Source organism: Hemicordylus capensis, chromosome 2 (assembly GCF_027244095.1).
Source record: "Hemicordylus capensis ecotype Gifberg chromosome 2, rHemCap1.1.pri, whole genome shotgun sequence".
Classification (NCBI taxonomy): Eukaryota; Metazoa; Chordata; class Lepidosauria; order Squamata; family Cordylidae; genus Hemicordylus; species Hemicordylus capensis.
Window position 1 is genome coordinate 95,173,773 of NC_069658.1, and position 24,129 is coordinate 95,197,901.

Sequence of the window (24,129 nt, forward strand, 5' to 3'; positions counted from 1 at the left end):
GTCATTTGTGAATATCTGCACACAGATACTGGTGAGCAGTAAAATATTACTGGTGCATATTTTCAGAAACAGTTTATATTGCTCTTTTGCCAAAAGGAGGGAAATACTGCTGAAAATGAAAGAAACAAAAAAGAGACTTGTGCTTTCTTTCTTTCTTTCTTTCTTTCTTTCTTTCTTTCTTTCTTTCTTTCTTTCTTTTAAACTCGTCTAGTCTAGCTAAATTTATGAGCCACTTACAATGTGGAAACAAGAGGAATAATGCCAGCAAAATGTATAGAATATTATATATTTACCCCAGGACTGACTTTTATTCTTAGCCTGTGGGAAAATTTGTAAGTGGATGAGGGTGAAAGCGAGATTGTTTGCACCAGTATTTATATTCTATGTGCCTCATGACACATAGAATATGATGCCTGAACAGGGGAGACTCAGCCCTATTTAGGTGTTATATAAAATAGGGTACAGAATGAATCCAGGTAGAGGGGAAATGCATTCCTCAGCCATGACCCCTGGATGTCTCCGAGTTCATGCTGCTTCCATGTGCTTTGGACCCCCAAAATACCCAAGGTTCAGCACTGACCTCCTCAGAGAAGTGCTGAACCTGGGGATGTTGGGAGACATGGATAAGGAATGTGTTAGTATTAACTGGTTCACTCCTGTTCCCCTCTCCCCAAGGTTTAGAATGCCTAAATAGGCATGATAAAGGAATGTGCCAGGAGTGCATCAGGAGGATGTCCTCTGCTGATGTCACAGTGGGCACGCTCGCCTCTCAGCACAACTCCTTCATTATTGCATGTGCTGGAATGGTATCATCCATACCAGCCCAGTAACCGCTTTTCTTGCCACAGAATGGGGCTGTTCTCACAACTGAGCATAGGGTAGAAGACATCTCCAACCTTAGTCCAGGGAGAACAGTATCCTGATATTTGATTGTGTGTGAGATAAAAGTAAGATTGGAGGCAGGATCTTGCTTGTCCGCCAAGCCCCAGCCAAGTGGGAGGATTTGCCCTCTTACCTCAGTAAAAAAGCTGGGAACAGAATCTGGGTAGAGTGTGCTTGTTCTTCCCAGCTGGTGTTTGACAGACAAGCTAGCTCTAACCTTGCCTTTATGACATGCACAACCAAATATCTGGAGCGCACCGGGCTTCCAAGCTAAGACTGTAGGCATCTCCAACCTTTCGTTCGTGAGTACAGCCCCAGCCAAGATCAATTTCCACTACTACCTTTTCTTTCTGGATGAATTGTCCAGTCAAGACATATGGGATGATATCTTTACTGAGAGCCTGTATCCCGATATCCCAGCCCTATATGATAACTATATGCCTTTTCTCTGTGTGCTAGGCCTGTGTGCATTCAGAAAATTCGGATTCAGTTTTGACCTGATCCAAATTTGACAATATCTGGTTCAGATTCTATGGACTCTGGCAATATCCGATATTGGATAGGATTCTGAATCAAAATTCGAATTCTGATTTAAATTCAGTTTCCCCCCCCCGCCCCATAGTGGTGAATTGGAGGGGGGGGGATCACCAAAAATCACCAGTTTTCCTAGAACCTTGAAATTTGCCACACATTTTGGGAAGTAGTGGGTAGAATGATGATCCAAGGAAGGGCTTCAAATCAAGAACGTTTTGTAAAGTTTTGGCTTGAAATGAGCCAGACTTCAACATTTTAAGCCATTTTAAAAGATTTTCAGAAATCCCAAAAACATATCAGGACTGACCAGTTCTCTTCAAATTCACTACAGGGGACCCTGACCTCCTTTCCCTCATGTGCAGCCTGTTTCAAGGCTCTAGGCCCAACGTGATTTTTGGTGATCCCCCCCCCCAATTTCTCATTCACCTCTATGAGGAAAATCCTATTTCATTTTGCTAATTCCAAAGTTTTGAAGTATTTCCAAAATTAATTTTGATAATTTGGAATTAATTCCAACTTTGCAGCAAAAATATTTTTAAAAATTGGCTTCGGATCTTACAAATTTTTACCAATTTGGGGCAATTTTGGATGAAATCCGAATTTTTGAATCTGAATTTGCACAGGCCTACTGTGTACACTTGTTTAATGAAACACAGTTGGCCATTTGTCTTTAAGAAATATATGTGCTCCGTGGGTGAAACAGTATAGGCTGTTAAGTCTCATTTGTTACCTTATTCCCGATTTAAACTGAAATATCTAAATCTCTCCTCTACACTAGCTCCTTAAGCTTTCTTTGTTCCTGTCATTAAGTCTTTAATTTTACTTGTAAAGTCTTGGAAGCAAGAGAGGGGAGGAAAACACAACTCTTGGATGCCATTAGAAAGGAGTTGCAGATAGATAGCAGTGAGGTGAAAGACTGCCCGACAGGCCTCCTCATCTGCTCATCGTCTCTGGCTACACAATACACCCGCTCTCCTTGGGTGGCCTGCAAGGAATGGCAAATAGCAGCACATGCCTTGGGCAGGGCCCCAGCCTACTAGGCTTTCTCCCTCAGTGACTCCAGCACAGACTTCCATTATTTTATTTCAGTTAACACATGCTGCTGCGGCAGCCACAGTCTGAAGCAACAGTTTACTAAAAGGTTCACTTTATTTATTGAGTTAGTTAGTTCAGTTTGAAAGTAGGGAGTAAGCTGGAAGTTCTATACACAATTTTAGAGAGAGAGAGAGACTGACAGAGGCTCTCAAATTTATCTCTGTCTTCCTACACCAATAACTAGGCCAGGGTTTTCCAGCCATGGGTCCCTAGATGTTGTTGGACTACAGCTCCCATAATTCCTTTCTGTACACAATTTTGGATGGATGGATGGATGGATGGATAGATACTCAAATAGATCAGTTTCTTCCTACACCACCCTCACCACCACCACCACTTACAAGTTACTACCACAAACATTTATATACCATGTTTCAACCAAAGTTATCAGAGCAACTTACACTGAAGAATAAATATTAAATATATATGCATTTGGAAACTGTAGGCACATTTGCTGCAACAGCCAGATTGCGATTTTAAGGGCCTCTCGAATGAATCTGCTCCTGTGCTGTTTGATCTGCACTGGCTCCCCATTTATTTCTAGGTACAACTGAAGATGCTGGATGTGAACATTAAAGCCCTAAATTACTCCTACTGACTGGACACAGAGGAACCTTTAAAGTGACTCTGATATTTAGCAGGGAGCGAGCAACAATCCTGCTCAGACTAGCGTAGCGTCTTTCCAATTACTGTTGCTGTTGTCTTATTTGTGGCGTGTTTGTTTTAAGATTCTAAGCTCATTTGGGACTGGGAATGACTTGAAAAACAGTGAAGATCACTGATGTCAAACTTTAGCCCAGTTGGCATGGCTTTGTTTCACAAACCACTGCCTATGGCAGCTTGTTACCAGACTTTCTCAGTGGTGGCACGCAAGCTCTGAAACCCTTGGGAAGTTAATACAGCCCCTCTGGTTTTCAGGTGAACATTTAAAAACCTGCCTGTTTGGCTGGGTTTTGGGGACTGTGGACTATTCTCCATGAAACTGATGTTGCGATCAAGTATCTCTGGTTTTGTGCTGACTATTTTATTGTGTGAATTTCTTATTCTGGGTTTGGCCTTTGATGCTTTTAATACTATGTAAGCTACCTTGAGGCCTCACCAATAAGTTGACATAAAAATAATAATCACCACCACCACCTGCCCTTGTTAAATAGTATTGTGGTGATTTTGCCACCAATTCTGGTTGTCTCCTTCGTTGGGGACTTTCACGTGGTGTTGCCAGTTTTTGGAACAGCTGCACTGTTGTTCCTCAAACAGTTTGATCTGCAGTGTGTGTGTATGTATGTTTGTTTGTTTGTTTATTTATTTATTTAATATACGTACCGTTTAGTATAAACATTTCTAGGCGGTGTACAGCATTAACAACATAAAACACCTTTAAAAGTCATAGAAAGATAAAATCATAATATATAAAAGGTTTAGCAGGTGATGGTGTTTCCTATGATGTAAGGAAGGGGTTCTCAGACTTGAGTCCCCAGATGTAGACAACAACTCTTATCATCCCTGGGGGCCCAGGTTCTAAGGCATATTATGCAGCAACTTCTCTAAAGCTAAAGTGGGTTTGGGTCTGGTCAGTGGCTGATTGGGATGTTGCTTAGGAACCCCATGTATGCCCCCTTGAGTTCCATGAAGGAAGAATATAAATAAATAGATTAAATAAATGCTTACCTGCTCATTTCTGTGTGTTTTAAAGCATAGTATTACTTTGAGTATTACAGAAACAATCATTATAACAGCTGCTTATATTTGTATTTGAATTATAGGAAACTTGTTTGTCCTTCAGCAATTTAAGTCTAGTATCTATCTGGGTGAAATTAGTATTTGAAAGGACATGTTTCTTAAATGGTATGATTCCAGAAAAAAAGGCATGTCCTGTGCAAAGTTTAACCATATAAAATGCTGGTTAAAAATATTTTTGTCTAGTGCTGGATGCAAAATCTCACTAAGACACAATGATGGATCACCAGTCGTGCTTCCTTAGTGCTTTAGGAGCCTTTAGCTTGTCTGTAAGTGTAGTTAACTGAACACAGCGGCACTTCAAGAGGCCAAGGGTAACTGAAACCACCAGTGGGCCCAGTGAGATAAGAGATTACTGGGAAGGTTGGAAAAGGTCTTGGAGAAGTTGTTAGACACCCTGATAGGACACTTGAGGGAGAGGGTGCTGTGAAAAATAAAGACCACACTGGGAGGTTGGGAACAGGTCTTAACTGACTTTTCCAAAACCATTTTTTTAAATGTAAACGCGAAGGGTTGATAAATACCTCCCCTGCTAAAGCAGCAGTTTGTTTTCCTGACAGAATCAATTCTTTCTAGCAAGGATCAAAAGGGAATTCTGAAGTCCTGACTGTGACCTCACATACTGTGTGTGTATAGATGTGTGTTAGGAGGGAGGGGTATTTATAAATCAAAGCTGTTTTAGATCAGTGAATCTTTTTCCTGAAAGAGTGACATAGTGGTTAATTGGGTTTACAGATACGTTTACCATCTGTAGTCATCAACTGACATCCGGACTAAGTTCCTCAATAGTACTACTTGGGAGTTACTTTAAAGAACTACTAAAATTCAATTGGACTTCGTCAAGTATATTTAGTCAGAATGTCAGCTGTCATCTCTAGCTACATTGCCCCACTGTCTGTATTGTGATATGAACTAGTCTCCAGATTATTTTTATAAAATCCTTTCATTCTCTGTTCTCTGTGTTCAGAGAAAAATCCTGAACACACAAGAGTCAACATTTGGCACAAGGGTGCCCAAAGAAAGTTGTTGTGTTTCTTTGCTTCTTGAACTTAAGTCGCTTTTAAAAAATGTAACAGGCTTGCTGATCTCTCCTTTTCTGTTGGATTATATAGGCTGCTGTAGTCGTGGTATTCAACTTTGCCATGGTTCTGTTAATTTTTCCTGCTATTCTGAGTATGGATCTATACCGCCGTGAAGACCGGAGACTGGATATTTTCTGCTGCTTTACAAGGTGAGGCAGCATCAATCAATCAATCTTCATTATGGTCATAGACCAGCATAGCTGAGGCAGTAGGATTACTTCCTAGAACATGTAGGGTGCCAGACAGCTCCATTATTTTGAATGTATGTTTTCCAATTGTCTTCATTGATTGTACCCATATTCTTAGCGAAGAATTGTGTGACCATTCTTCTGTATTCAAAACCTTCTGTACTCCAGCTCCGTGGGGAGCCAAAGATCTCTAGCCTTTGGGTGAACGGAGCACTGAACACCCTCAGCTCCCCTAGATTTTTGAAGACACTAAGGCTGTTCACACAAGCAGCCATACCCGGGTTTATGCAGCCCTACTGGGGCTGGCTGCTAGTGTGAAGTGCCAGAATTGGGGCCAGTCCTGGTGCTGCTGGTAAGAGGGTAAACTCAGTCTCCTGTCGTGTGTCTCCTTGGGCTGTAGGCAGCCTGAGCAGACACAGAGCTGGGTGCCTAGAGTGCACTTGCGTGGTGCATTGAGGGATTTCTGGAGGCAGAGTCACATTTTCCTAGCCTCCAGATGGCCATGCCACTCCGAGCATCACAGCTTGTGTGGGCACATGAGTGGCGCGGCAAAGAAGAGGATGACGATAGTCTAGGGGGAAGGTAGTTGCAATCCTGTCTTCCCCTCTTCCCCCACCGCACCCCTCACCTGGCTCACAGGTCGTATGAACGACCTTACTATGTTGTATATGCATACAGTTGTCTGCACCCATTTTCAAGAAAATGACTGTACATGCATTAACAAGTGAAACTGGGCATGGGCCTTCGCAAATGCAGAGTATAGACAGGTAGTGTACTACTGTACAGTGAACATAATGAAGCTCTGCACACAAGCAGTGTGGAGAACGGGATGGGGTTAGGCAGGGAGAGCGGGTCAAGCTCTCCCCGCACACAAGTGGCTAGCCTGTCCTGGGTGGCTGGATCGGCCACCCACATGATAACCGGATTCACCTGGCCCCTGGAAGTCCCAGGATGCCCTGTGCGAGTGTGCGGGGCATTCTGGGGAGACCCTCGTGCCAGGAGGCTTGTTGGAGCCTCCTGGTCGGGGGTCTCCTCATGAGTTCCCGTGGTGCAGAGCCACACCATGGCGATTCACGATCATGTAAACGGGGTTAGTGGAGTGCTCGCTCTGGTAACCTCGTTTAAGGGTTACCAGTTAAGGGTTGGGGTATTTACCATTTAAGGGTGGGGGTATTTAGTATTGTTTGCTGCTGGGACCCACGCTGCTCCCTTCCAGCAGTTGTGAGAATGGCCCCAGTATATGAATAACAGTATGAGCTGATTCTCACGATCAGTGAGACTCGGTTTTTGTGAGGGTGCAGGGAGCGTAAGCCCACTCTCCCCGCACACGAGCAGGGAGGGAGCCCTGGGCAGCTGGATCGGCCTCCCACACAGTTGCCAGCTCTGTAACGGAGCCGGTGGGGGCTGGGGGGAGCGGGGGCCAATTGGCCCCCGGAAGCTCCAGCATGACCTGTGCGAGCGGGAGGCGGCTTTTCGCCTCTCCTCCGGGGGTCTCCTCGTGAGTAGCCACAGCACGGAGCTGCGCTGTGGCTGCTCACGATCAGGAAGCCCGGGTTTGCGGAGTGCTTGCTGCACAAACCCGGGCTAAGGGGAGGGCTACAAAAGCGGGCTAGCAGCTTATAAGCCACCAGACTCGCTTGCATGCCCGGTGGTTTACATGATCAGCAAAAATCGGGCTAGGCTCTCCTAGCCTGATTTTTGCTGATCGTGAGAATGGCCCCTATGTGTATGCAAATCTGTATTTGTTTACACTGTGTACAGATTCTATGTGCATCAAACATAATGTGTGGATAGGGCTTGAGTCAGAGGCAGCCAGTGAGGGCAGCATGGGGGGCGGGCAGCAAGAGGTATCTTTAAAGTGTCTATTTACCAGTGATACCGCTGGCAGCTCCAAACCGCCAGGAGCAGCAGTGCCACACCCAGCATTCCTTGCGATAGCTGCTGCAGTTACAACACTCACCTGGCCTCTGTGCACATTCGGCAGCCAATTGTGTGGTCAGCAACACCATGCAAATGGCCGCCGTGCATGCGCAGAGGCCAGGTGAGTTCCATAGCCATGGCAGTTGCCACATAGGATGCCCAGGGATGAGGGTGCCACTGCTACTGGCGGCTTGCAGGTGCGGGTAGTATCGTCAGTAATGACATTTTCAAGATAGCCCTCACCACCACCAGCGCCACCCTCACCTGCAACCTCTGGCATGAGTGTCTTTGGAATGTGTTGGTACTTGAATCTCCACAGCTGGAAGGCATTTTTTCCCTACCAGCCAGTGTAACAGATTGCCCATAATCTCTTTCCCATCTGCATTTAAACAGATGTTTGCTTCTGAAACCTTGTTTTAGTAAAAGGAACAAAGCAGGATTGCATCTTTAATCAATTGATGGATCTGCAACTATGTTCCTCTCCAAACCTTCTTCATTAAAATAAAATTAAAACATAAGAAAAACTTAAAACAAACATTTTGACGTAAACACATCAGCCTCACTGTTCGATATTCTACTGAGAGAATGCGGTTTAAACAGTGGAATATTGAACCCTGAGGCTGATGTGTTTACATCAAAACGTTTGTTTTAAGTTTTTCTTACGTTTTAATTATATTTTATGCAATAAGGAAGGTCTGGAGAGGAACATAATCTTTAATCAGTTTGTCAGTGCTATTAATCAACTAAAGCATTGATTGCAAAGTCACTCCCAATTACAAGGCAAAGTTGATAAAATGGAAGAATCTTGTATTGGAGCCATTTGAAGGATCAGCAGGACACACTGACACAATGGCTCAGTTATTCTTTCCCACATTTGTTGGAGTTGGGGAAACCAATCCATATATGAATTTTCCTTCTCATTTCTATACAAGTCAGCACTTGGTTTGCTGTTCAGGATGCAAATGTTATTTTCCTAATGTGTAGGGCTGCCGCACACATAAGTTCCTAAATGGCTGTCACTTTCTTTATAGCAAAGGTGCATCTGTGTTACATATGCAACATAATAAGGCTGTTCTTACAATCAGCATTAAGGCAGGAGAAGCCTACCTTGCAAATAGATTGCAAGCTCTTCAGGGCAGGGAGTTATCCTCTTGTGCATGCTTAGTGCCATGCTATATAAATAAGTCCATAATAATAAATATTCCACCAGAACAGTTCTGGTTCCAGTCACAATGGGTAAAAAAGCTTTCTTCCATTTTTCTTTCAGCCCATGTGTCAGCAGAGTGATTCAGATTGAACCTCAAGCCTACGCGGAGGCCAGTGACCACACACGGTACAGCCCTCCACCACCCTATAGCAGCCACAGTTTTGCACATGAAACTCAGATCACCATGCAGTCTACAGTCCAGCTGCGTACTGAATATGACCCTCATACCCATGTTTACTACACTACAGCAGAACCTCGCTCGGAAATATCGGTTCAGCCAGTCACAGTGACTCAAGATAACCTCAACGGTCAGAGCGCAGAAAGCACAAGCTCAACCAGGGATCTCCTTTCCCAGTTCTCAGACTCTACACTGCATTGTCTTGAGCCACCCTGTACTAAATGGACATTCTCATCGTTTGCTGAAAAACAGTATGCTCCGTTCCTATTAAAACCGAAAGCTAAGGTAACTCCTCTGGTTTTTTGGTATGCCCTACACTTCTTTGAGTACAGGTTGATTATATTCCCCCATCGGTAGTGATTTGATGTCACTGGGGAGGAGGTGGAAATGCAGCTTCCAAAAAGGCCCAAAGCTTCCTTGGCTGTTTACTTAAAGATCCAGGAAGAAGGTCTCTTCTGGATGCTACCTAAATATACAGATCCTTCAGTCATTCCTCTTAGAGTCCAGTCATGCTGGCATCCAACTACCATGGCTACTCACTTATCTTGTTCTGACTTTTTTTTGCTCTTTCTCTCACACCCATCCCCAACAATGATGACAATTTGAGGCCACACACCTGTCCATTCAGATCCCCAAATCACTACTCTTCTTAGCCACACTGGCATTTCCATATGCACAGCTGTGGCCTGGCTGATGCATGAGTGCCTGAATCTGGTCTCTAGCCAAACTAAATAGGCCCAGTTTGATCCTCCCCCCTGCTGGAGTATCCCATGAGGGAATATGAATATCCCTTGACAACAGAATCTACATCTGCAGTATCTACATCTGTTTTTATTGTCCCTTGACAACAGTATCTACATCTGCTGTGTCTGAGATAAACTGAGCTTGTGCACATTTAAGATTACTTGTTAATGAAATCCTGGTAAACCTCTCTAAGGCAAGAGGCACAGTTTCCTGAAATACAAAACCTTACAACGTGTCAGATTTAATACAACTTCTCTTGCTGGCATGTTTGAAAACTTGCTTGCATATCTAATGAAAAACTGTAATGAGTCTAACTATACATATACACAGGTTACAAGTGTGCTGTGTATAAAACTAAGCAGTTTTATGTCCCATAGTTTCACACTGTGAATCCTAGCTACAATCTTTTGTAAACAAATATGTCCACTTCACCATGGATTGAGGTTCTTTTACACTAGGGCACAAAGCCTCAAGTACATGGGGACTGTGCTTGAAGGACAAAACCAGCATGAAGAGTTGGTGAATGTTGGTGAACGCCTCAGAGGAGTTTGGACTCAGTATTAAACTTGAACCACTGAGGCAACCAGCTGCACTGAGCTGGAAATCAGAATACTAGCCCTGCTGAGAGGGATTTGCAGGAAATCACATAAGCCAGAGTGCTATAAGAAATGCTATGAACAATGCAGGACATCAGAACATAGGAATCTGCCTTATAATAGGACAGTTCACACATTCAACATTAGTGTAGGAGAAAACTCTTATTCGGAAGTTGAACATGCTCCCAGTTTCTGATCATGTGTCAGATAAAAGATCAGAGACGGGGAGCTTGATTGTCATTCAAGCCCCAGCAGAGTAAGACAGTTGCCCCGCCTACCTTGTCCAGAAGTTGGGGACAGAATTTGGTTAAGGTGTTGCTGCTTGTCCTACCCAGCTGGGGCGTGATTGACGATTGAGTTCCCCACCTTGTTTTTATCTAACACACAATCAAAAATTGGGAGCACACTCAGCTTCTGAATTGGGGTAGGAGGCTGCTTCTTCCATAATGCTGGTTGTGTGAACTGCCCTATTGAGTCAGACCATTTGTCCATCTAACTCAGTATTGTCTCAGTGGCTCTCCAGGCTTTCAGGCAGGAGTCTTTTCCAACCTTACCTGAAGAGCCAGAGATTGAACCTGGGATCTTCAGCATGCAAAGCAGATGCTCATCCATTGAACTGCAGCCCCCACTGACTATCCAGACCATCACCAATCTAGCCTTGAGCACCTTATGTAAAGTGAAATTATGTTGTAAATGCTATCGCTTCTTTAGTTTTTAAAGAAAACTATTTTTATTTTTGTGTTATAGATTGTGGTCATTTTTCTTTTTTTGGGCTTACTCGGCCTCAGTCTCTATGGAACTACCCGTGTGAGAGATGGACTGGATCTTACAGATATTGTGCCACGGGAAACACGGGAATATGACTTCATTGCTGCCCAGTTCAAGTATTTCTCCTTCTACCACATGTATGTCGTTACACAGAATGCAGATTATCCCAACATCCAGCACTTACTTTACGAGCTTCACAAAAGTTTCAGCAATGTGACGTATGTTTTGTTGGAAGAGAACAAACAGCTTCCCAAAATGTGGCTGCACTACTTCAGAGACTGGCTTCAAGGTAAAGACAAATCTTCAGCAACTAAACACAGATTTTAAGTGAATTTACTTTCCTCTTATCTCTTTCATTTCCATGACCATACTTTTTTATTTTATATAGAATCACTTATTAAGATTTCTTTCCCTATTTTTGAAATTATACACCAGTTATTGGCTGACTGTCACATTCCTACACTAATTTTGTATGTGTTAACCCATCATTTATTTAGACCATGTATCTGCACCTGAAGGTTAGCCAGGATTGGTGGGTAAGCCTGGCACACAGGCACTATCACCACTGGGTTGCCATGGTGCAGCACCCACACAATTCTGTGTTGGTGTCCCTTTAAGAGATGGTAGTGGAGTTGTGGAGGCAGGGGTAGGTGGGCATTGCATGTGGATGTGCAGGTGTATGATATGGGGCATTGCCAGACAAAGTGCATGGTCATGGAGCTGGGCAGGAGGCTAGAGTGTCAGTGGATGTAGTTTGCTCTGGACGCAGGCATCTATGGACAGCATGCAAGTAAGGACTCAGTGCATGCAGGTAGACAGTGGGATGGGGTGCTGGTTCAGGGCATCCAGCTGGATTACTAGCCCAGACCTAATCCTAGATTAAATATCTTGGTTAATGATGTTGAACTTAGCCAAGATTCCCACCATGCATGGGTTCTCACAATTGCACTGATCCCATTTAACCAGGATTAACATGATCATATGAACAGAGTCTTAGTTAATTAGATTTATAGCCTGACCTATCCCTGATATTTCAGAATATATTACATTAAAATTATTCCATATGCAATTCAGGACATATTACACCATGGACATGCTTATGACATAAACTTATATTCACAATTATTTAATGTATCTCAATGAAAGTGGGAGACGGAATCCTTTATGGGAAGGAGGGATTTGGATTTTTCCGCTTCCTACATTTGCTTTTAGTACTCCCCCCCACAAGTCCTGCTATGCTGCCTCATCGTGGCAGGTGAGTGTTCCTGGGAGGGATGAATGAAGTACGCCAGGAGGTACACTCCCAGTAGGGTCACCCAAAGTACGAAGATCATCCCAGCTGCTCAGCTAAAGCAAGCAGGCACCTATATTGGGCAGCAGCAATATAAGAAGGTGCTGGAGGCGGACGGTCACTTCAGTGACAACGACAAAGGCATCATGTTAAGAGATGCCAAAGGACAGATAGTAACTGATTCAGAGAAGATCAAACAGAGATGGAAGGAGTATACTGAAAATCTGTACAGCAGGGACATCAACATCCAAGATACTTCAGAAGATATTCCCTACTTGCAAGAACCTCTAGTACAGGAGGATGAAGTTAGATCAGCACTCTGGTCATTACAAAGTTGGAAGGCTACAGGAATTGATGGAATAGCTACAATAATATGGAAGGCAATAGAAGAAGAAACAACAGTCAAGGCTCGAACCAAACTATGCCAGCAAATCTGGAGAACGACACAGTGGCCAACAGATTGGAAGAGGTCAGTCTACATACCCATACCAAAGAAAGGAGGCTGAGCAGATTGCACAAACCATCGCACAATATCCTTAATTTCCTATGCTAGCAAAATAATGCTCAGGATCATCCAATGCAGATTAGAGCCCTACATGGAAACGAAAATGCCGGATGTTCAAGCTGGTTTCAGAAAAGGCCGGGGAACAAGAGACACCATTGCTGATGCACACTAGGTAACTGAGAAAGCCAAAGAATACCAGAAGGAAGTCAATATGTGTTTTATTGACTACAGAAAAGCCTTTGATTGCATCGACCATGTCAAGTTGTGGAATATCCTTAGGAAAATGGGCGTCCCAGAACATCTCATTGTTCTCATGAGAAACCTATACAGGAAGCCACAGTCCAGACGGAACATGGTGAAACAGACTGGTTCTAGATTGGCAAAGGAGTAAGACAAGATTGTATACTTTCTCCTTCTTTATTCAATGTATATGCTGAACATATACTGAGAGAAGTTGGATTGGAAGAAGATGAGCATGTTTTTAAAGTTGGAGGAAGAAACATCAATAACCTGCGCTATGCTGATGACACCACTCTGATAGCTGAGAATGTGGATGATCTGCAAGCTGTAGTAATGAGTCAAGGAGTACAGTGAAAAAATGGGACTACATTTAAATGTCAAGGAGACTAAATTAATGACAACAGATCCAGCAACCAGCCTCAGAACTGACAATGAAGACATCGAAGTGGTGGATAGCTTCTGCCTTTTAGGATCGACTATCAACAGTAAAGGATTCAGCAGTCAAGAAATGCGCCGCAGACTAGCACTTGATAGGGTTGCAATGAAAGCCTTGGAAAGGATATTTAGATGTCGTGATGTTTCTACACCTATGAAGATTAGAATTATTCGGACAATGTTTTTCCCCGTAACACTCTATGTATGCGAAAGCTGGACTTTGAAGAAGCAAGATAGAAAAAGTATTTATGCTTTTGAACTTTGATGTTGTAGAAGACTTTTGAGGATACTGTGGACCGCCAGGAAAACAAACCAATGGATCATAGAAAATATCAATCCAGAATTTTCACTTGAGGCACAAATGACAAGGCTCAAACTATCATACTTCGGACACATTATGCGAAGATCCAGCTCCCTTGAGAAGTCCATAATGCTGGGGAAAGTTAAGGAAAGAGAAGAAGAGGATGACCAGCAGCAAGGTGGATGGACTCAATTACAACAGCAATGAATGTACCACTGAGAGACCTTAAAGGCCAAGTTGAAGACAGATCATCCTGGAGAGAATCTATCTATGTGGTCGCTAAGAGTCAACACTGACTTGACTGCACTTAATCAGTAAATCAATCAATCACTCCCAGCAACCAGTTTTCTCAGTGAATGCCTTGAAGTCTTGTTGATTGTATTAAAATAACAAGATTTCAATAGTTTCTGGCCAGGAGCTAGAGGACTGTATGTGCCATGTTTGGCAGGCTTGCTTCATTTGCTGCTTTTTTCCGAACCCGTTTGGCTTAAGGATTATCTCTGATTGCACCCGTTTGGCTTAAGGATTATCTCTGATTGCATCTTTCTACATGTGAGGCATGTTTAAAGGAAACAGGGAAAGGGTTTCTAAATGTGAATGAGCATCCAGAGCCTAAGGCAGTGTCATTTAGGCCATGTTTTCTCTTCCAGTGCTCTTATCTCTTTATAGCTGTAGCTAACCTATCAGATATGTAATGATGTTTTTTATTACGGCCTCTCAGTGCAGCTGTGAGGTGGGTCCATGGATTCTTTCTCTCCACCACACACACTCCCTCGCTCCCCCTTTTCCTTCCCTTCCTTAGACATGTGGTTCATCATCTGTTCTCACACAGCCTCCTTGTGCTGGGCTGTGGCTTCCTGTTCTAAATCTGATCCAAATTTGTGCTGTGAGGTATTTTTGCCCACCCTCCCCCTTGAAAGGGGTGGCAAAGAGGAAAATAACAGTTGAGAGTGAATAGGTGTTGGCTGTGATCTTTACACGTGCTGGCAGCAGATCCCACAACTTGTATTAACTACACAAGTTGAACAGATGGAACAAATTGACAAAATCGTGTTCACTCACGCTGTGCTCAAGAAGGAACTGAGTTGCTGTTTGAAGTTGAAAGTTGGAGTATGGGTTTCTTTTTTCCTCTGGCTTTGCGGTGGAATTTCTGGTCATGTTGTCATGTAACCTATGGCTTCAGCACCTAGCGGTCGCTGAAACAACAGAGTGCTGGGTGTCTCCTCCCCATTGTGTAATTCTGTTTAGAGGCAGAAGTGAGTAGAGCTTTATTTTAAGCAGTGGTTTAAATTTCTCACAAGCTCTGTTATTACAACCCATGAGCTCAGTCCACTAAAAACATCTTTTGCACACTACCATTAATTGAAGTGGAGCTTGTGCAGGAGAAATTACTGGGGCACAACAGAATTAGGAAGGAAGGAGTACAGGAGCAACTTTTGGATACCTCTTTCAACCTCTTTATTTTTCAAATATAGGGAAGAGGACAGCTCATTGTTTGTTTGACATGGGGTTTGTTTGTTTGACATGACATGGGGTTTGTTTGACATGTGTGTTCAGCACTGTACTGCACTTTGTTGAAAAATTGCTCCTTACTGTGCCCCCTCTCTCTTTCTGTTTTAAAATATTAAGGGATAATTTGACCCAACTGTAACCCTGGGCATATTGTGATAGTACTAGACTGTAAAGCTATGCTCTCAGTCATGGTACTGCATTCTTGACTCTGGGAGAAAGGGAAGAGCAAATTCCAAAGTTTTTTCCTTGGAGTCATTGGCTGACATTCTGACTAAAATTACTCAAGGAAGTCCCATTGAAATTAAAAGGGCAAGTTAGACATATCTAACTTGTCCTTTTAATTGTAAAGGGACTTCCTTGAGTAAATTAAGTCAGCATGTCAGCCATGGTTACAAATTCCCTGTACCTCAGTTTTTCCAATCAATGCATTTTGGAAGTTGAGTCTCATGTGTGCCCTCCTCTTCCCTTTTCGAGCAGCATATCCAGCATAGAACCCCTGTTTTAGTTAACTGACTTCTCCCATGATGCATGAAGTTTTAACACAGCCATATTTGTGTTTTTGGAGATTTATTACCAAAGGATTAGTTGTATATGGGTTATTAGGTTTCCCCCTTCATGTATAAATGTAAATTTTGAATGCACATGCGCGCGCGCGCACACACACACACACACACACACACACACACCTTTCAAAAATCAAGAGATACTTTTGAGTACCTCTTTGTTATGAACAAGCCATTGCTCATATTTATTTATTATTTATTTGTTTGCATTTCTAGCCTGCCCTATACCAAAGGTCTCAGCGGGTTGCAATAAAACCAATATAAAACATAATTATAAGTCAACATCATAAAATCAAAAATACAGTAAAAATGCAGTGCCTGAGAGGGGAAGAATAATTACATCTCTAGTCAAAGGCCAGGGTAAAGAGGTGCGTCTTCACCATTCACCTGAATGTATACAATGTCAGAGCTTGGCACACCTCAGAGGGCACAGCAGTTCTATGGTGTTAGACTTTTTCCTTCTGAAGTGGAGTTTAGCTAAGTGGATGTGGGAAGACTGGGCCAGTTTTGAGACAACAGGAGGTCTGTATGGAGCTCCATGCTGTTGGTCTTCCACAGACTAGCTGGAAGATGGGAAAGGTAAGCTATACAGGCTCTAGAGTTCTGGGAGGCCAGAGTCTCAGGCCAGCTTCACTCTTCCAAACTTGGGAGGCAGATGACAGGATCCAGCCAGGCTTTGCTTGTTCCAGGGCTATGAGGAGGAGGCAGGTGTGACCAGAGCCGAAATTGGGGGCGGGGGGGAGTCCTAGGAAAGTGATGGTGATGTTGCACATAGCTTAAGTCAGCACTTATTCCAGAGTTTAAAACTGCACAAAACTATGTGGAAACCATCCTGCAATCTCTCCATGAAGAGCTTAAAAAGAAAATCCTTCTGTATAATATATTTATTTAATATTGTTTTGTTCTTTTAAGAATGTTGTTCATTCAGTTCCTTCAATTCCCAACAGGGCTTCAGGATGCTTTTGACAGTGACTGGGAATCCGGGAAGATTACATATAACAATTACAAAAATGGATCAGATGATGCTGTTTTGGCTTACAAGCTTCTGGTGCAAACGGGCATCCGAGATAAACCCATTGATATTAGCCAGGTACTTTCTACGATATCACTTGAGGAGTAATTCTATTTTATTGACTGATTGATTGATTGAACCTGTTGAAGCCCTAGTCAATATCCTATCCTTTGAAGCCCTATTCAATAGCTAGAATACAAAGTTGACTTTGGGAGGTTGACACAAAAGCTCTAAAGTGTCCTCTCCCTCATGCTAGAGTCCATGCATCTCCTTGGTATTCCAGGGAGTTGCGGACAATGAAGCAGCAGGGACGATGGCTTGAGTGATGGTAGCAGAACATTCTGGATGATTCCAACCAAGCACAGGTAAGAGCCCATTGGAAGGCCTACTCTGTGGTGATGATGGCAGCAAAGAAGTCTTACTTCTCCATCATCATTGTGTCCATGCAGTATACTCAGTGAAGCTATTCCATATGGCAAAAAAATGAGCAAACTGAATCTACAGTGGTTGGTGTGATAGATTTGCCGAAGACTTTGTTGAAAAAATAGCTCACATCTACTTCAGCTTGGATGCCACATTAAAGGTAGATCCCATTCAGGTCTTCATTACTTGCATCTGTTGCAGTTGAGCTCTAGTAGATTTCAGCTGAGAATGTGAAATCTAGTAGATTTCAGCTGAGAATGAGTCCTTAGAGTGTGTGGCTGACCATTCGTGCACTTGAGCTTTGCCCTTCCAGGCTTATTGTATTGAGCTGGCTGGTTTGGTCTAAGACAGGGCTGCACAACTTTGGCTGTCTAGCTCAGGGTTTCTTAACCTCCGGCCCCCAGATGTTGTTGGACTACAACTCCCATCATCCTCAGCCACAAAGGCCATGTCTGGGGATGATGGGAGTTGTAGTCCAACAACATCTGGGGGGCCCTAGGTTAAGAAACCCTGGTCTAGCTGTTTTGGGGTTACAACTCCTATTATCCCCATCCCCATCCACAGTGTCAATAGTTAGGGATTATGGGAGGACTTGTATTCTAGCATCTGCAGGAGGGCCAAAGTTGTGCCTTTCTTTGGGATGGAGGGGCTGTTATTTGCTGCCCTCTTGGGTGCCCTCCTGTACTCAAGAAACCATTTGTGGATCCTGTAGATTAATTCCTGGCAGCTTGTAACTGAAGGGCATACATTTTTAAAACTAGACTAGATGCATAAACAAACCTGAATAATCCAGTCTACTTTTTATGAGGAGGAGATGGTGATGTAACTCCAGTAACTTCTACAGAGAAATACTTTGAGCCAGGTCTCATGATCCAAACTTTCCCGGTTTGGAAAGGTAAGCAGGGAGAGTGGGCTAAGCCCCCGTTCCTCACACATGAGCAGGGCGGGAGCCCTGGGTGGCCGGATCAGCCGCCCATATGACTGCCGGCTCCATGACAGAGCCAGCGGGGGCTGGGGAGTTCAGGGGCCGCGCACCCCCTGGAAGCTCCAGTATGCCCTGCACGAGCGCGCAGGGCATACTGGAGAGAACCCCAGAGCCGGGAGGCAGCTTTTCGCCTCCCCTCTGGGGGTCTACACGTGAGTAGCTGCGGCGCAGAGCCACGCCGCAGCTACTCACGATACAAAAAAACGGGTTTAAGGGAAGGGGTTGTTTGGTGGGTTAACCACCAGGAGGCAACCAGGCTTGCCTGCAAGCCCAGTGGCTCCCAAGATCAGCCGAAATTGGGCTAGGCTCCCCTAGCCCAATTTCGGCTGATCTTGGGAATAGCTTCATTATTTATCAGTCTCTGAGCATAGCAGTATTGATCCTTATCCAGGGTTAAGGCTTATTTTTGGAACAGAAACTCTCTGGAAGATGACTTCTGTCATAGGGTAAATGTGACGCTGTTGATTCTTCTGGACTTCTCAGTGGCTTTGGATACCACCATCAACTGTGCTTGGCTAAGTCAGGAATTAGAAATACCAAATTCTGCTTCTGCTGTTCCTGCCAATGCAGGGCAGGAGGGGGACTGCTGCTCAGCCCCTAGGGACTTGTCCTGAAGTATTCTGCAGGGTTTTAGCATCTGTTCTATGCTCCTTAAAATCTACATGAAACTACTGGGTGAGATTGTCTGGAGATTTGGGCTACAATGTCATCTGGTGACACAGGGTTCTGTTTCTCCCCTTCAGGAGAGGCTGGTGAGCCTGTAGGAATTCTAATTAGATATCTGGAGGCAGTGATGGGCTGGATGAGAGTGAATAAACTGAAACTCAATGCAGAAAATATTGAGCTGCCAATACTGGGGAGCACAAGTGACCTGGGAGTTGTAGTTACCCTGTTGTGAATAAGGTCATACTCCCCACTAAAGGATGAGGTTGGGGGGATACAGCTAGACCCAACATTGCTCCTGGATTTCCAAGAGAGTGACCATGTCCAGAAGTCCCTTATATCAGCTTAGGTTGACTTGCCAGCCACTGTAGCATCTCCAAGATAATCATAACCTTGTAACTCTTTTAAATGTGCATTGGTAACCTCCAGGTCTTATGATTGTAACACACACAATGTGGACTGCCTTTTATGCTTGCTCAAATTCTAGTCAGTTCTGAATGAAGCTTCCTCGTTAATTGTGGGAGCAGATTATTCCATACCCCCCCCCCCCAATTTATTTCCGAGCACAATTCAAATATTAGTTTTAACATTTAAAATCCTGAGTGGCCTGGACTCAGTTTAGGAAAAGTTATTCCCTTACCAGCCTTCCCACACACTAAGATAATCAGAGGGCTCAAATAATCTGGGGTCTCTTCCTGGTCTGAAGTCAGGTTGGCGGAGACAATCAAGGTTTGTCAGCTGTAGTACCTTATCTATGCAGTTCCCTTCATAGGGAAGCTTAGTCTGTACCAGATTCTCACTTTCCAAAAGTTAGCTTCACATTTTTCTTCTGGCAGGTAGTGGAGGGTTGTTGTTGTTTTTTAATTTTGCTGTTTCTATAATTCCTGCTGCTTCATGGGATTTCTTATTTTACTGATTATTGAGGTTTCATTGATATTAATGTTGTTTTAATTGACCTTATTGCTTTTAGTTGCTGTTATTTTTTAATTTTGTAAGCTGCCCTGAGGATCTGTTTGGCCCTGAGGATCTGTTTGTGTACAAATTTATAAACAAAATATACGTTCAGTGAATTTCATCTACCTTCTACTGTTAGTTTAAGAATTAAATATTGCATGCTGATAAAAATTGTGGCTATCCCATGTTCACTTTCAGTGAATGGACATCCCACCTTTTTAGTTTTGAAACTAATTATGGCTAGCATTACATGTGCATTTGTCTTAATAATAGTCCAATCAACAGTTTGCACACCAGCTTCTGACTGGTATCGAAATGTTTCAGAACTAACTATGATTGGTGAAAACTTCAGCCACACTCCACAGTTTTCTTCCAGATCTGAAAGGGAGGGGAAATTGCTATCTAAACCCATGCCATGGTTCACCAGGCAGCTTTGCATCTGCATTTTTCATCTCCAGGTGCATGAGGGTAGTAATTCATCCAAGTAATATTTGTAGAACATGCAGGGGAGTGGTTTGGACAAATCACCCCCACCACACACACACACACTTAGGGGACAGTGCCCCAGCAGCACTCCAGGAGGGAGGGAGGACATGCACACTCACATAGTGCAGGCAATTCCTTACCAAGTGTGGTGGGCCAAGTTTAATTCAGACCAGCCCATTATGTTCAATGCATTTACAATAGTGCCCTTCCTAGCTGTATTCTATATGTAGGGGGCTTGTACCTAAATTCACATTGAAAATGAACACATGTACAGTCATTCTCACAAACAGATGTGCATGTGTACAAATATCTGTATGCACACTCAATGTAATACATTAAAAGAGCTGTAAATAAGGTCCAAACTAGAGATGCAACTTCAAACACATATTTGAATCCTGTGCCTGGAATTCTCTACTTTAAAAAAAAACCAAAACCAAAAACAGCAGTATGGAAGGGGACGCTCTGGATAGGGAGCATGATCCATGAAAGGGGCTTAACTTTTTTCCTCCATACCATTTTTCTGTTGAAAACCATTCTCTAGCTGCTCTTTGCTTCTTCTTCTGCCCTTTTCTGCACTGGTGCCTCACTTGTACACTTTACCATACCATGCTCCTGAACTGGGTTACAAAGCCCTCCACCCCACCAAGTTACTTTTGGCTTTAAAAAAATGTGGAGAATCCCAAGTGCAGAATTCAAAGAAGTATCACATCTACTCTGGCCCTAAGGGAGAAAGTGTCTGCTTGGTTTGTTTTTTTAAAAAACTATCTTAGGTATGCATATTCCAGACACTGGGTCTTCTCAAGTCATACAGTGCCCATGTATAACCCTGACACAGACAACATCCTGCCATGTTGTATTTTCTTTTCTCCAAAATGGCTTTCCAGGCCCTTAGTGTGACATTCCAGCACACACTCAGGAATTCAAGAAGCTCACAGCACACTGGTTTTGTGCTGTGTCACCTGTGCTGGATTTGCTAGTTTCTTTGTAGTAGTAGCAATCAGCATGAGGCATGGCGTAGTCCCTGTGAACCGCCTAGAGCCTTTCGAGTCAGGCGGTATATAAAACAAATAATATTGCAAGTTCAGGCATGCTGCCTGACATGTACAAACCTTCTCTTTAGGAGAGCATTTAAAAGTCTATTAAGGAACATTTATCATCCCTACCATCTCCTCTGAATGGTGGATCTCTCTGTTTACTTTCACATAGAAAACAGCACTCTAATGTTCTTCCCAAGAGCTCTGTTTGTTCTGTCCTCACCCCTTTATTTTTTTTGCTAGCAAATGGCTTAGAATACTATGTAAAGAGTAAGATTCGTGCAAAAACTTCTTTGCAAGCAACATGCAGTGTGTTGTCAGGTATGACACAATCTTCATTAAGGAATCCAGAAGGCAGAAAAAGGAGAGAAAACCCTAGTGAGGTGACCCAGTAGAATTTTTCTTTGGCAGCAAATACCAAGTACTCAGTGGAATAAATGTGATTGGCTCCTGGCTCTTGATATAATTTCCTGTGCCTGGGAGGGAGAAAAGTGTGCTGCTTCACCCACAGGGGCTGTGAGCTACAGCCTGCAATTCCAAAGACAATTTGAAGACATACAGTTGTTGCATATCCTGTGGATTAATTGAATCCAGATCTCTGGATTCCAGCTTTTCTGACTGCTGTCACTGTTGTTTTTCACATAATTAGAAATACCTGAAAATGAGAGTTGGGTCAGAATGAAAAATAAACAAAAGGGGGGGGTGACACCCTGTGTCTTCCCTTGTGTTACAACTCCCTCCTTGTACCCTCTATTTCTCCAACTTTGGATTTATCTATCTGTTGCCCTATTTGTTTGGCAAAGCAGCCGTTGCTTCAGAATCCTAGACTCTGTGATTCCAGCTCTACTCTCCAAATTCATTTGCCCAGCAAAATCCCCAGCAAAAGAGTGTACTCATCTGTTTTCTTGGTGCTGGGCATTTTCTGAATACATAGGTCATAGGAGGCAAGTGTTAGCAAAATTTATACAGATGTTGTTTTATTTTTATAGCTCTCTTCCATTTACTGGGTGGCATTTCCTTCAGTGTTAACAACAGAGGTTAACTGCACACAGACGTCTATAGAACGCTTGCCAGATTCTTTCCCCCACACACCCCCTTTCCTTTTTCTTTTATTTCAAACTCACCTTTAAAAATGTTTCTCCAACTTGGTCATTTTCCCCTCTTAGCTACAGACAAGACTTTAGAATTCAGGCTTAATTGGCTCAGTCTTCATCTGGAACCATCTGTTGCTATGATATTCCTAATGAATTACATGCTAAGTATTTTGCACCATACAAACTGATCTGTTTGAAAAGCTTGATATTTAAAATGTAATGTTTCTCCCATATTATGAGCAATACCACATCCCTGGGGTCCCTCTAAAGTTTCCTTAGAAAGCTGGTATCCTGTTATTCACATATTGTTGTACACTGCATATTCCAGTCTTTTCACTTTAAAAGTTTGATCAAGAGCTGTACAAGTCAAACAGCATTCTGAATCTTCTAATCTCTCCATTTTGCAGTTGACTAAACAGCGCCTGGTGGATGCAGATGGAATCATTAACCCAAATGCTTTCTACATCTACCTGACAGCCTGGGTTAGCAATGACCCTGTGGCCTATGCTGCGTCTCAAGCCAACATCCGGCCCCACCGTCCAGAATGGGTCCATGATAAGGCAGACTATATGCCAGAAACCAGGTTGAGAAGTAAGGAACACTTCATTTTAATGTCTTATGGTTTATTTAAGTGCCTCAGCCTTTCTTTCAAGGCCCAGCAACTTGCTCGTCAGTTGACACTGTACAGGACTCAGACCATAAACAGAACAATATATTGTGTTACTTTTTAAAAACTCAGGAGACAGATGTGGTTGTGTAATGTAGTAGAAGAATGTCATGCCTCAGTAGCAGTTCATCATTTTGAAAAATGAATTCTTTAATAGTTTATATCACAGGTCTAAAGCTCACATTAGGTATGATGTTTTAATGTGGCATGCTCATTTTATGTGTAAGGGAAGACTTCAATTCCCATGATATGCTACCCTTTGCAAATGCAGAGTTTAATCACTGGGAATTATATCATGTTTATTCAAAGCTCGTCAGCCCAGCAAGCAAAGAATTTCTGGCAAATTAAGTCACTCCCTAACACCTGCATTGTGCCTGAGTTGTTTAGGTGGGCTATATACGAAAGTATCCTCTTTCCTTTCACTCCTTCCTCAAATCACTTATTTGTGTTTCAAATGGCAATACCAAATTGAATTTATTTGCATTTACACTGAATTTATAGGGTAGAATGCTAGTTGGTTATTGGATGGCAGGAAAGAGGGGCGAGGAGGACTAGTAGTTTTGGAACTATAACTGGATAACAAGCAAATTGTGCCTAACTGTATCCAAACCCTAAAGCTCTTGGGCAATCAGCCAACTCTTGTCTTAATGAAAATTTATGGTTTGAAATTATAATAGGCCAAATCATGTTTAGCAAGTCAACTGAATGACCCTGCAGGCCCTGGAACACACAGCAGCCGTAACGAAATGCTTGTAGGGAGGCTTTTTGGAGCAGGAGGAGGAAAAGGAGGCTATTGAGTGGACTTAGGATTGCTTTCAAAAAAGAAAGCATGGAAAAATTGGGTGTGTCCGGTGATTAAAGGATAAAAGTTATGTATTTTCTGAATCAACCATATGAAGTATTGAATCCTGGACTGACTGGAACATGGTCTAAAGCTCTCTCTTTTTTTTTTTAATAACCAAGGAAAATGGAACAAATGTATCAGCCAGCTTTAGCTTTCAAATTATTTAACTGATGTTGGCTGATTCACTGC

At 43.1% G+C, this 24,129-nt stretch overlaps 1 protein-coding gene across 4 annotated transcripts in view; it reads left to right on the top strand.

The window, feature by feature from the left end:
* PTCH1 (patched 1) overlaps positions 1 to 24,129 on the top strand; it is a 144,243-nt gene that overhangs the window by 94,256 nt on the left and 25,858 nt on the right. For all 4 annotated transcript variants that reach the window (XR_008317191.1, XM_053300459.1, XM_053300457.1 and 1 more), the window contains 5 exons: positions 5,361 to 5,479; positions 8,706 to 9,108; positions 10,911 to 11,220; positions 16,726 to 16,868; positions 22,837 to 23,020. Coding sequence is in view for 3 of the 4 variants with exons in the window: in XM_053300459.1 (XP_053156434.1) it covers positions 5,361 to 5,479; positions 8,706 to 9,108; positions 10,911 to 11,220; positions 16,726 to 16,868; positions 22,837 to 23,020 (1,159 nt within the window). In the remaining variant the exon portion in view is untranslated. The remainder of the gene's footprint in view (positions 1 to 5,360; positions 5,480 to 8,705; positions 9,109 to 10,910; positions 11,221 to 16,725; positions 16,869 to 22,836; positions 23,021 to 24,129) is intronic.